The sequence below is a fragment of the Rhineura floridana genome, chromosome 19 (assembly GCF_030035675.1).
Source record: "Rhineura floridana isolate rRhiFlo1 chromosome 19, rRhiFlo1.hap2, whole genome shotgun sequence".
NCBI lineage: Eukaryota > Metazoa > Chordata > Lepidosauria > Squamata > Rhineuridae > Rhineura > Rhineura floridana.
The window spans coordinates 21,261,643-21,274,670 of record NC_084498.1 but is presented as its reverse complement, the minus strand read 5'-3'; the positions used below and the strand labels follow the sequence as shown (position 1 = coordinate 21,274,670).

Here is a 13,028-nt window from a genome sequence, read left to right as displayed (position 1 = left end):
TCAGAGGCAGGTGGCAAGGCTACGTCCAGCATCCTGAAGGAGATGGGACATTTTTGCTGAGCCCTCCACCGGGTCCACTTCCACACAATTGCATGGTTCCCAGATTGTGGATCATGATACCCCCTCACCAAGGAGTAGCCACAGAACTCAACACACCTGTATCCACCTCAAACAGAGAGCAAAAACGTCAGGGCTGTCTTCTAGTAAGTCACACTCAGAGGAAACCCATCAAAGTCAATGAACTTAAGTTAGCTATACCTGGATTAGTCTACCCTGAGTCTAACACAACCCACAGACAACTCCTCCTATCAGGGCCGCATTATGACTTTCGTGTGCCCTAGGCACTTTTGCCGTCGTGGGCCCCTTCCTCCATAAAAAAATATTAAATATTATATTTTATGACTGCATTGGTATAAAGATGAATATAATCCAGGTTGGATTATATTCATCTTTATACCAACACAGTCGAAGTATGTATCTCACTGATTGCGAGAAGTAAACTGCGCTGAGGCTAAGTGGGCCTCCTATCCACCATCATTCATCATTCAGTTGGCGCCTATGGCCGAGGCCATATTCAGAATTATTTTTGATATAACTTTAAATACTTCAACATGTTTTTTTCTGTCTTAGGTAAAATTTAGTAGATTTTCGTGGGCCCTAAAATTTTCATTTTTTCCTTCTGATTTTAAAAGAAATAGAAACATTTTCTTCAACCCTAAAAGTCCAGTTTTTTCTTCTGATTTTAAAAGAAATGAAAACATTTTTGTGGGCCGCTAAAAGTATCGTGGGCCTAGGCACTGTGCCTACTGTGCCTAATGGATAAGTCGGCCCTGCCTCCTGTATCAAAGCTCTGCCTTCCCTATGACTTTTCCTTGTGCTGCTGATGGCATCCTGTGACTTCAGACAGCCCTGTTGTATGGAGAGCCCTTAGTAGCTAGAAATATTTGCATACCGGTCAAGGAATTTGCCTCCATGGAGGAGATTTAAGAGAAGAGCTCATAGGAAGGCAGGGAAGAGAATTGAGTCCTGTGCATTTTTGGCACAATGTTTTGGGTTCCTGTGATTTTCTTCCTCGGGGCGTTTTTTTCAGGTGAGGATACCTTTTCTCAGGCAAAGGTTCAATCTGAGACAAGGAAGTCTTTTTTAAATGATCGCCCAGGTAGTCAGTGGGAATGGGGGGGGGGGGAATCAGTTTTGTTTGCATTTTAATGAGAAACTATGTAACTCACATTTCTCCAACAAATATGCGAATTGGAACACAGTTATCCTTCAAAATGCATCGTATTTCTCCAAATTTTGCAGTGCAGTTCTCCAGCCACATAATGTCTAAAAAACACCTGTGTTTGGGAAACGCGTGCAACAAAATGCAGATATGAGTGAAATAATGTATAAAAATGTATACTATTCGGGGAAATTGCTTTGCAAAAACGGGTATCTTAGCCAAAACTATATACAAAAATGTGTATATTAGGAGAAAATTACATTAAAATGCTGGTGAACGTTCACAAGGATTTTTTTTTTTAAAAAAAATAGCAAATTGCTTCAGAAATGTGGGGAACTGAATTTAAGATAAGAAAAATGAGATGTTGAAATTAATGGATTTGTCCATCCCTATGGGTTATTTACATTGCCTACGATCTTGTTGCAGGTTCAGAGTCTCAATTAGTTATAACGCAACCCCCCTTCATGAATGAACTCCCAGGAGTGACAGTTAAACTCTCATGCGCTGTGAGCAGTGACTACAGCATCAGCAGAGATGGGGTGCGATGGTTCCAGCAGAAATCAGGTGGTGTGCCACGATTTTTATACCATTACTACACCAGTAACAACCAGGGCAGGGGCACGGGGGTCCCAGAGAGATTCAGCGGCTCCGCTGATTCTTCCAAGAACCTCTGGAATCTAGTGATCACAGGAGTTCAAGCTGAAGATGAGGCTGAGTATTACTGCAACACTTGGGACAACAGGTACAACGTGTATCACTGTGATCCATCCTTATGGGGAACTGAGAGAAGAACCTCTCACTTCTGTTTTCTTTAACACACTGCAAGATCACACTGTGTCTGTCATTACAGCTGTTTGTGAAAAAGCGAACGCCAAATTCCAACCAAGATCCTTATACATGTATGTTTCTGATCAAATATCAGAGCAATTATTAAGGACCTGTTTTACCTGTTTTTAATACTGATTTTTAAATTGTGGTAATGTGACCTGAGTCCTGCTGGTGGAGGGAGTGTAACAACCACCACCACAACCAACAGCTTGTCTCACAGGGCTGCGCATCAGCAGGAGACTCTGATGACAGGCCAATGCAGTTGTTGAAAGTTTTCATGAGTAGACAATTGTTTTAACGACTGTTCTGTTTTGGTCTTGAAGGGTTTTTTTTTTTATAATGTTGCTGTACACCACTTTGACGGCATGCAGAGGGTGGCGCAGAAATGCTGTTGTAAACAAACAAACAAGAAAGAAAAGTCAAAGTGCAGGACTCGGTTGCCACTTTTTTAAAAAAAGAAATGCTATTACTATTAAACTGTAGCCGTGTATTATAATGTGTTGTCAGTTTCATTACGTATCTATACCTATATTTGTGCTAGTGTGGCACAGTGGCTAGAGTGCTGGGCTAGAACGTGGAAGACCAGGGTTCAAATCCCCACACAGCCATGAAGCTCATTGGATAGCCCTGGACCAGAGTCTGACAGAGCAATCCAACTTTTTAACCAGCGGGGCCTGCAACAAAATGTTGTAGCATGAGATGCTCCTTGTTCAGGGAGGGGTTTTATACTGAGTCAGAGTGTTGATCTATTTAGCTCACTCTTGTCCACCCGCAGACTGGCAATGGCCCTCCCAAATGTTAGGCAGGGTCTGAACCTGTTACCTCCTGTGTGGAAAGCAAACACTCTCATCAATGAGCTACAGCCTTTCCCCACTGGGATTTGTTCACCGAGTTAGATACTGGGGAGCCACTTGCAAAATCCAGGGGCTGAGAATATTTCTGTCTGAGATGAGATCACATTCAGGAAAGGTCTTGATTAAATCATTGGGCAATGATGCTTAAAGAACAGCCTACAAACAGAAAGCATATTTACATGCATTTGAATTCCCCACCTTTGCTGGCTTAAGAATGAAGAGGAGGGCTATGCTTCCAGAGAAAATTTTGTCTCAAGAAGCCAGTTTTTCCTCCTCATTTCCTAGTCATGGCCTGGGCTTCTCTCTTTCTGACCGTCTTCACTTCCTGCACAGGTAGTGTTTGTTTTCCTGACATAATCCTTGGGTATGTATCTCCTTTCTCTGTCTCAGTGATCAGCTCTGAGAAGCAACCCTTCCCCTCAGTCCTAGAGCCATGTTGGGGATCCTGTGTCACTCCAGATGTTGCTTGACTCCAACTCCCATCCTTCCTGACCATTAGCTACGCTGGCTGGGGCTGAGTCCAGCAACATCTGGAGGGGCGTGGGTGTCTCATCTTTGGTCTAGATCAGCGTTTCCCAACTAGTGGACCACCAGATGTTGTTGTGGTCCATCTTTCCTGACCATTGGCAATGCTGGCTGAGGCTGATGGGAGTTGTGGTCCAACAACATCTGGTGGCCCACTAGTTGGGAAAGGCTGGTCTAGATTTTCTTCCCTCTTTCTTGTTTTTTTCTCTTAGCTTATCAAAATGGAAATCTCCCTGACAGTAATGTCTCTCTCTGGGTTCTGTGCTTTCTTCCAGGGGCTTTTGCTCAGTTTGTGCTGACTCAACCACCTTCGCTCTCGGCATCTCCTGGAGAAACAGTCAAGATCCTCTGTACCAGGAGAGGAGGTAACATCGGAAATTACTATATATCCTGGTATCAACAGAAACCTGGCAGTGCCCCCAGACTGATGATATATCAGCACACCTACAGAAGCTTTGGGACCCCAGAGAGATTCTCCGGTTCCTATGACACCGCGGCCAACACTGCCACCTTAACCATCTCCAACCTTCAAGCAGAAGATGAGGCGGTTTATTATTGTTCATCTTATGGTAACAGCTGGCAGAGCACAGGAGGAAGTGAGACAGAAATCTCCTAGCAGCCGATGAGCTTCTGACTGAAGCTGGGTGACTTGCATTGCAATCACACACGAAAAAGGGCTGTGAATTTCTTTTTGGACCTGAGGATATAGAGATGGTCACTAGTCTTTTCAAAGCTCCCAGGGTATGTATGGGGGGAAAAATGTTAGAAACCTCATTCAGAATCTACATGGGTTAGTATCTTCTGGGAAACTACCTATACGTGCAAATTAGCTGATGACAAAAGAATTAGAGATGGAAGTGAGACAAATATATTTGTAGGGAAAAATGTTTTTTTAAAATATATGATTGGAGCAAGAATTACTAGGACTATATATATATATATATATATATATATATATATATATATATATATATATACACACACACACACACACACCATGTATACCAATATCTATAACTATATCAGGTGTGTTGAACCTTTGGCCCTCCAGACATTGCTGAACTACAATTCCCATACTGGCCGTATTTATAAAGATTTTTGGAGCTTCACTGAATCTTATTTGGTGAACTACAATGCCCATCATCCCTGGCCACTGGCCATGCTTACTGGGCTGATGAGAGTTGTAGTTCTGCAACATCTGGAGGGCCAAAGATTTCATACACCTGATCTATCTATCTATCTATCTATCTATCTATCTATCTATCTATCTATCTATCTATCTATCTATCTATCTATCTATCTATCTATCTATCTATCTATCTATCTATCATCTATCATCTATCATCTATCATCTATCATCTATCATCTATCATCTATCATCTATCATCTATCATCTATCATCTATCATCTATCATCTATCTATCTATCTATCTATCTATCTATCTATCTATCTATCTAATCTGAATACAAAAGATAGATATCATTTTTTTCTGTATGTGTATATGATATATGGTTAAAGTATATGGTTGAACAGGAAATTGTAAAAATTGTTTATTTCTTTTCATCACTTTCGTTTCCTCCTCTTACTTTCTGGAAATATTGTGTTGCTATAGGACAACGGGGAATTTATAAGCCTTTTCCACTTTTCATTATAAATGAAAGAATTTTTTAAAAAAGATATGTGATTTTGCTCTTACAAGCAAACGAGTTAAATTTATTTGTTCCGTAATCCATAAATATCAAACATAGTGTAGGGTTATTAAAGCAACCACAGGATGAAAGAAGGAACTATGTATGCACACAAATTGTGCCTTTTAAGATGAGAGTATGACAAAATCCATAAGGAAACATAAAAGTTTCTACCAAGGATGCCTGGAAGAATTCAGAAAACTTTAGCCTCCACATCAATCTGCCATTGGTTGTATATTGGGGTGGGCAGAGGGAAGAAGAGGAAGAGCAACTATGAGCTCATCTTAAAGTCCATTCTTTTCTTAACGTGGAGAAGCTGATTTGGGGTCCAATCCTAATCCTAGATCCACCGGGATGAGAGAGGTTTGGAATAGGCAGATCCCTGGCTAGCTGGCTGAGTCCTGGCTCAGCTGGGCTATGATGGTGTAAGTCCCTTATCCTGACTCAGATGGAGATACACCAATTCAACTCACTCACACTGGTTGAGCCAGGGCTCAGCCAAAACCAGAGTAAGTTAAGATGGCATCAAGTCGCCCAAATGGGCATTCTGGGGAACGTCAGAGGAAAGAGGAAAGGGGGGGGCTTACACTGGATCGTACCTCTATTCAGGTCAGTCCCATGACCTGGTAATCCGGCTGAACTTACACTGGCACAAAGGGTGGTATAAGTCAAACTATATTTTACAGGGTTGTTTTCCCTCTGCTAGGATTGGGCTGGCTCAGCTGGGAGTAGCCATGCTCCTGAACTGGGTTAGGATCTGGCTAACTTTAAGCCAGCATCACCATAAGTTACTCCAGCTTCCACAACTCAGTACAGATGCTGCCATATGCTGTGTTGAGTCATAAATCACACGGACGGGATTTAATACGACAACAGTAGGCCTTCACCTTCCTATGAGGAGCAGGTGTGCAGGTAGGAAGCAAATATGTCAGCAAGTTCATAGAGAACATAAAGGAAGCTATAGTGATGGATGAATCTGTCACTTTTGCTTTCCCCCAGTTTCTCATCTTTCCAGTCTCAAGTTTAGTTCAATCCATTTCTGCATTATGTTAGGATTGAAAATAAAATAAAAACAGTTCCAACAAAAATTTGTCAGCATTCTAGAGCACATTTCTCCCAACATACACATGGTTGTGTGCAATTTTGCCTAATGTACACATTTTTTGCAAGCAATCTCCCCTAATATAATGCATTTCAGGTGTTATTTCCCCTAACGTATTTTATTTATTTATTTATTTAATTTGTATCCCGGCCCTTCCTCCCGGCAGGAGCCCAGGGTGGCAAACAAAGCACTAAAAACACTTTAAAACATCATAAAAACAAATCTTGAAATACATTAAAACAAAACGACGTTAAAAACATTTTAAAAAGAACAACTTTAAAAAGGGTTAAAAACATTATTAAAAAACATATTAAGCAATTCTAACACAGACGCAGACTGGGATAGGTTTCAACCTAAAAGACTTGTTGAAAGAGGAAAGTCTTCAAAAGGCGCCGAAAAGATAGCAGAGACGGCGCCTGCCTAATATTCAAGGGGAGGGAATTCCACAGGGTAGGTGCTGCCACACTAAAGGTCCATTTCCTATATTGTACAGAACGAACCTTCTGACAAGATGGTATCTGCAGGAGGCCTTCACCTGCAGAGCGCAGTGATCAGCTGGGTATGTAAGGGGTAAGACGGTCTTTCAGATATCCTGGTCCCGAGCTGTATAGGGCTTTGTACACCAAAACTACACCTTGAACTTGGCCCAGTAGCAAATGGGCAGCCAGTGCAATTCTTTCAGCAGCTGGGTGACATGTTGGTGATACCCTGTCCCAGTGAGCAGTCTTGCTGCCGCATTTTGCACCAGCTGCAGCTTCCAGACCAACCTCAAGGGCAGCCCCACATAGAGCGCATTACAGTAATCCAGCCTGGAGGTTACCAGTGTGTGGACAACAGTGGTCAGGCTATCCTGGTCCAGAAACAGCTGCAACTGTCTCACCAGCCGAAGCTGGTAAAAGGCACTCCTAGCCACTGAGGTCACCTGGGCCTCTAGCGATAAAGATGGATCCAGGAGCAACCCCAGGCTATGGACCTGCTCTTTCAGAGGGAGTACAACCCCATCCAAAGCAGGCAACTGACCAATTATGTGAACTCTGGAACCACCAACCCTCAGCATCTCCGTCTTGCTAGGATTCAGACTCAGTTTATTGGCCCTCATCCAGCCCACCATCGAGTCCAGGCAGCGGTCCAGGGCTTGCACGGCCTCTCCTGATTCAGATGTTACAGAGAAATGGAGCTGGGTATCATCAGCATGCTGCTGACACCTCACCCCAAAGCTCCTGATGACTGCTCCCAAGGGCTTCATATAGATGTTAAACAGCATGGGGGACAAGATGATACCCTGCGGCACCCCACAGCACAGCTGCCAGGGGGGCGAAAGACAGTCACCCAATGCTTTTCTCTGAGGGCGACCTTGGAGATAAAACAATAAAAGGCAGATATACAGCTTAATCAAATTATCCTACTGACCAGAAATGGTGTGTGTGTATGTGCGCGCGCATGCGTGTGTGTGTGTGCATGTGTGGTTAGCTCGTCTGTCTCCATTTCATTCCACTCTGTGCTCTCAGACTGGTGGGGCCGTGCGTTATACACCTGCACATGAGTTCTGAACATCTGTAGCATGATATCCTGGGCAAACATTGTGGTTTCCCTTTAAGGCAGTACATCTTGATTTTTTTTAATTAACCCCCCCCTTCTGAAGTATGTGGTTCCCCCCCCGACCAGACACACACCAGTCATCTACTCTGCAGATGAACCTACGCGTAGCTGAAAGCAGGCCACCTCTGCATATTATGATCTGAGAAATGCAGCAGCAACCCAGCCAGGCATTGGAATTGTACACATAGATCTTTGACTCCTCCTAAAACAAGGAAATACCATCAGAACAAACCAGCAGTTCATGTTTGGATGATGGGGAAGTGGCAGAACTCCAGCGCATCAAATGTGGATCTGTGCATCTCCTCTGCCAAAGGGACATTCAGCCTATCCACAGGGATGTTAACTGATGCATAGGGGGAAAGTTTACCTGCATCAGGAGGATCCTATCCTATCCTTTGCACCTCTTTTAATGGATCCCTGATCATCAGCCTGAGAATTACTATGTCCTTCATGGGTTGTCTTTCTCCCTCCTTTGAAGAAACTTGTAGCTCAGTGGTAATCTAGTCTAGAGCATCTACTCCTGCTGGGAGAAAGGGCGGGATATAAATCCAATAATAATAATAATAATAATAATAATAATAATAATAATAATAATAATAATAATAATAATACTTTGGATACAGTCTAAAGGGACTGGGCCAGTCCCTCTCTACTTAACCTAGTAGTGGGGAACCTGTGGCCCTCCAGATGTTGTTAAACTGCAATTCCACTCAGCCCCAGCCAGCATGGCCAATGGTCAAGGATGATGGATGTTACAATCCAGAGACAACAGAGGAGCACAGCTTCCTTAGCCTTGCCTTAGCCTAACTCGCAGGGTTGCTGTGATGGTGAAATTACATGGGAAGAACCATGTCTGTAGTCCTGAGCTCCATGGAAAAAGAGCAGGATATGAATGTTGGTTTGCATACAGACAGGTTCAGTCCTCAGCATTTCCAGGTAGGTCTGGGAGAGATCCCTGCCTGAAATCCTGGAGAGTTGCTGCCAGTCAGTGTAGACAATACTGAGCTAGACGGACCTGTGGCCTGATTTGGGATAATGCAGCTTCCTGTGAACATGAAGCACATTGTCAAAATGCTGCTTTACCCTTGTACAGCCCTTACTGAGATTCCATTTACCTTCTTAATACAAATTGCAGTACTTCAGGTGAAGTACTTCAGGACCCCCATTCATTTATATCTGTTTGGAAACATGCTTGAAAAAGTGGATCTGCCAGTATAACCTGGCCTGTTTGGAATGTTCTGAAACCTGAGGATCGCAGATAGTCCAATACTGGGAGAAGGTTGCTATGCTCGTATCTCCCTTTGGTTGAACAGTTGCATGTCACTTTATCTCCCCTTAGGAGAAGGGCTCTAGCTGGCAGCAGCACTCCAGGGCTTCAGACAAGGATCCTCTCCCAGCATTACCTGGAGATGCCATTGGGGACTGAACTTGCCAGAGCTTGGAGAAGTTACTTTTTTGAACTACAACTCCCATCAGCCCAATCCAGTGGCCATGCTGGCTGGGGCTGATGGGAGTTGTAGTTCAAAAGAGTAACTTTTCCAAGCTCTGCGGACCTTCTGCATGCAAAGCAGATGCTCCTCCACTGCGCTGTGGCCCCTTTCCCAGCGCTGATGGGCCAATATAAAACAAAACATTGTGTTGGCAGTAGCACTGTGTGGCCACTAGGTGTCCATGTTGCCACATTTCCTGGAGAGAGGCAAAAAGAGAGAGGCAGACTCCAGTAAAAGGTGGCCATCTTCTCAGTTTCTTCTTTGTAGAGAATGGTCTAAAGAAGGTGTGGTGAACCTTTGACCCCTCCAGATGTTTATTTTTTTTATTAGATTTATATCCCACCCTTCCTCCCAGTAGGAGCCCAGGGTGGCAAAATGCGGTTGAACTACAACCCCCATCTGCCCCAGCAATCATGGCCAATGGCCAGGGATGATGGGAGTTGGAGATCAGCAACATCTGGAGGGCCAAAGGTTCCCCGCACCTGATCTTAAGGCATTTGACTCGGTACAATTGTCACTGGGCATCATAAGTGGGGAGAGGGGTTGTTGAACTCAGGTCCTTCTTGGGGTCTTCCCGTGGACATCTAGTTGGCCACTCTGAGAACAGGGTGCCTTTGGGCCTGATCCATCAGGGCTATTCTTATGCTTTTATGTCACGTATGTACAGTTCCCACCTAATCAGAAAAATGCATCCTGACCTGCTCCTGTGCCATTGAACTCACCTTGATTGGCACAAACCATCAGAGGAAGCTTTTCCGTTCACATACACACATTATGCATACCCTCCAACATTTAACAGATGAAAATGCAGTCTTGCATATAACCACCCCACTTCTGCTTAGAATCACTACCCCTCTCTACTGTTACAAATGGCTGAAGTTTGTGTTTTGAACATTTTAAAAATTGTATTGAGTCCATTTACCTGCAATAGCTTCTCTGGGGTGGCACAGTTTTAAACATCAAGAGGGCCTTTGTAATTCAGAGGAAAGATATGCTAGAAAAACAACAACCCTGTCCTGTACTTTGTAATCAATGGTCCCAAATGCGCCTTGTCAGCATAGGACACGGCAGACTGTGCACTACAAGCTACTTTGGGGTGGGATTTAATCACATTCTGGCGAACTGAGGTTGCACAAGTATAGCTGATGGGTGGGATCTTGAGCAACAATCCCATGTCTCCAAAAGAGAGGACTTTTTATGATAAGGAAATTGCTGGGGAAACCCTTGCTTTAAAGCAAAGTCGTCTAATCTCCCTGCAAAGAGACGAGACAGTCGCATGGCTTACTAGCAGGTAAGCGTGTTTGGTTTTGCTTCCCCACTGGTTGGTATGCTGCTCTCCTGTGTCCGACTCAGGATCCTGAGTTAAAGGGCAGGATATTTGCATGAAGGGGAAGCTGTCAGTCTCTGTGGGTTTAAGAGAGCCTGGGAGGAGGCAATCAGAATCCCCTTTGCCTTAGGAAGATTCTCTGGGTCCCTCCAAAATGGCCCAGGCCCTTCTCTTCCTCCTCCTCCAGTCCATTGGTGAGGGACATTTCATGAGTGCAAGGAGGAGATAAACCTCATGGAAATCTCCCATCCTCTAATGCAAGGATGGGGAAACTTTTCTGGCCTGAGGGCCACATTCCCTTCTGGTAGATGGGGCCAGGCGCCAAAGCGGGACAGGTGACAGATGTGACTCTTACCTTTGTACAGTGTAAACCAGGGGATTGCGCACCCCTCTCTCTCCATCCAGGCAAGCAGGAAGCATCTGCATAGTTCAAGGACACATCACAGCCAGGAAGAAGCATTGAAGAAAGATGTGGAACAGGATTGGCCTGGGGGAGAATCCTGCAGGCCAGATAGAGAGATCTGGTGGGAGGCATTGAGCCCCTGGTCCTCAGCTCCCCCATCTTTCCACTAATGCAATGCTTGACAATGTTTGGTGCCACACCGTTGTGTGATGCAGCTGAATAAGCTTTCCATGCCTCATTCCCTTCCAGGTCTCAGTGTCCAGCAGCTACAGCCCTTGAAACCCTCAGAGACTGTGCCTCAAGGTGGGACCGTCACCTTGTCTTGCAGACTCAGTAGTGGAACCATTGCTGATGGCAACTACCCCCAGTGGTTCCAGCAGAAAGAGGGGAACACTCCACTGCTGATGATGCACCAGACCAACAGGAGGCCTTCTGACATCCCAGCCCGTTTCTCTGGGTCTAAGTCAGGGAGCACCATGTCCCTGACCATCACAGGGGCCAGGGCGGAAGATGAAGCTACCTATTTCTGTTGCATGCTGAATCCAGGAGTGTCTTGCACAGCCGTTCATTCAGATGGGGAAGTGAGACAAAAACCTTTTAACAGAAGCCATCTCCACTGTTGCAGGCAGGCTTTGCTTCTGAATACCAGTTGCTGAGAATCACAAGTGGAGAGGACAGGAGCGGCTGGTAGCTCCATTATTATTATTATTTATTACATTTGTATACCGCCCCATAGCCGAAGCTCTCTGGGCAGTTTACAACAATTAAAAACATTTAAAACATTAGACAAATTCATGGAGGATAAGGCCACCAATGGCAACTAGCCATGATGGCTGTGCTCTGCCTTCCTAGTCCTGCTTCTGAAAATCAGTTACCGGGAGTCTCAGGAGGGGAGAGTGTTCTTGCACTCGGGTCCTGCTTGCGGGCTTCCCATGGGCATCTTGTTGGCTACTGTGAGAACAGGATGCTGGACTAGACGGGCCACTGGCCTGATCCAACCGGAAGGCTCTTCTTGTGTTTTTACAGGGATTAAACAAATTCATGGAGGATAAGGATATCATTGGCTATTAGCCGTAATGCTTCTGAATGCCAATTGCTGGGAATCATAAGCCAAGGAGTGTGCTCTTGCACTCAGGTCCTGCTTGCGGGCTTCCCACGGGCATCCGGTTGGCCACTGTGAGAACAGGATGCTGGACTAGATGGGCCACTGGCCTTGAGCCATTAGGCAACAGCATCTCTTCCTAAATTCCCAGCAATTGGGACACAGAGGTGAAGGAGGGTTGTTTTTATATACAAATATATTTCTTTAGAGAATAATATTTTGCCATTCTTTGAACGTCCAGAGGGTATCTGGGGAATATCTGGCGTCAACGTTTACAGAGCAGAATTCGAAGATGAATTACCGGGCTCACGTTCATCCTTCCTCCATCATGCTTGGCTTTAAGTGGTGCCCTGGGCTGATCGCAGCCAGGGACAGGAGACTGGGACCTTGAAGCTCTTGAGGCAGGGCCTTCTGCCTTCTGGGTTGGTGACAGGGATGGAGGAGAAATTTGATTCAGCTCACATTTAAAGGGAACCAAAGGTGCACTTTTTGAAACAATATGTGAACTGAAACATAGCTATCCATCAAAATCTGCACTTCTCTGAATTTTGCAGTGCACATAAATGCATATACTAGGGCAAAGTGTGTAATAAATGCACATATGAACACAGCATACAAAATGCATTGATTGCATTTGGGAAACTCCTTTGCAGAAACGCTCATAGGATACCTGAAAGACCATCTTACCCCTTATATACTCAGTCGATCACTGTGCTCTGCAGGTGAGGGTCTCCTGCAGATACCATCTTATCAGGAAGTCCATTCTGACAGCATTGGAAGCAAACGTTTAGTGGAGTGGCTCTTTGGAATTCCCTCCCCTTAAATATTAGACAGACACCATCTTTGTTATGTTTCCGGTGCCTATTGAAGACCTTCCTCTGTCAACA

General features: G+C 44.7%; 2 gene segments (V, D, J or C); both read left to right on the top strand.

Moving 5' to 3' along the window:
• The first annotated feature begins 3,191 nt into the window (after positions 1-3,191).
• Positions 3,192-4,045, top strand: LOC133373294 (immunoglobulin lambda variable 6-57-like). The segment is given in 2 exon segments: positions 3,192-3,237; positions 3,705-4,045. Coding segments are annotated over 2 exon segments (387 nt in total).
• A 6,714-nt stretch (positions 4,046-10,759) lies between these two features.
• On the top strand, positions 10,760-12,532 carry LOC133373464 (immunoglobulin lambda variable 8-61-like). The segment is given in 3 exon segments: positions 10,760-10,830; positions 11,289-11,620; positions 12,383-12,532. Coding segments are annotated over 3 exon segments (522 nt in total).
• The last annotated feature ends 496 nt before the right edge of the window (positions 12,533-13,028 follow it).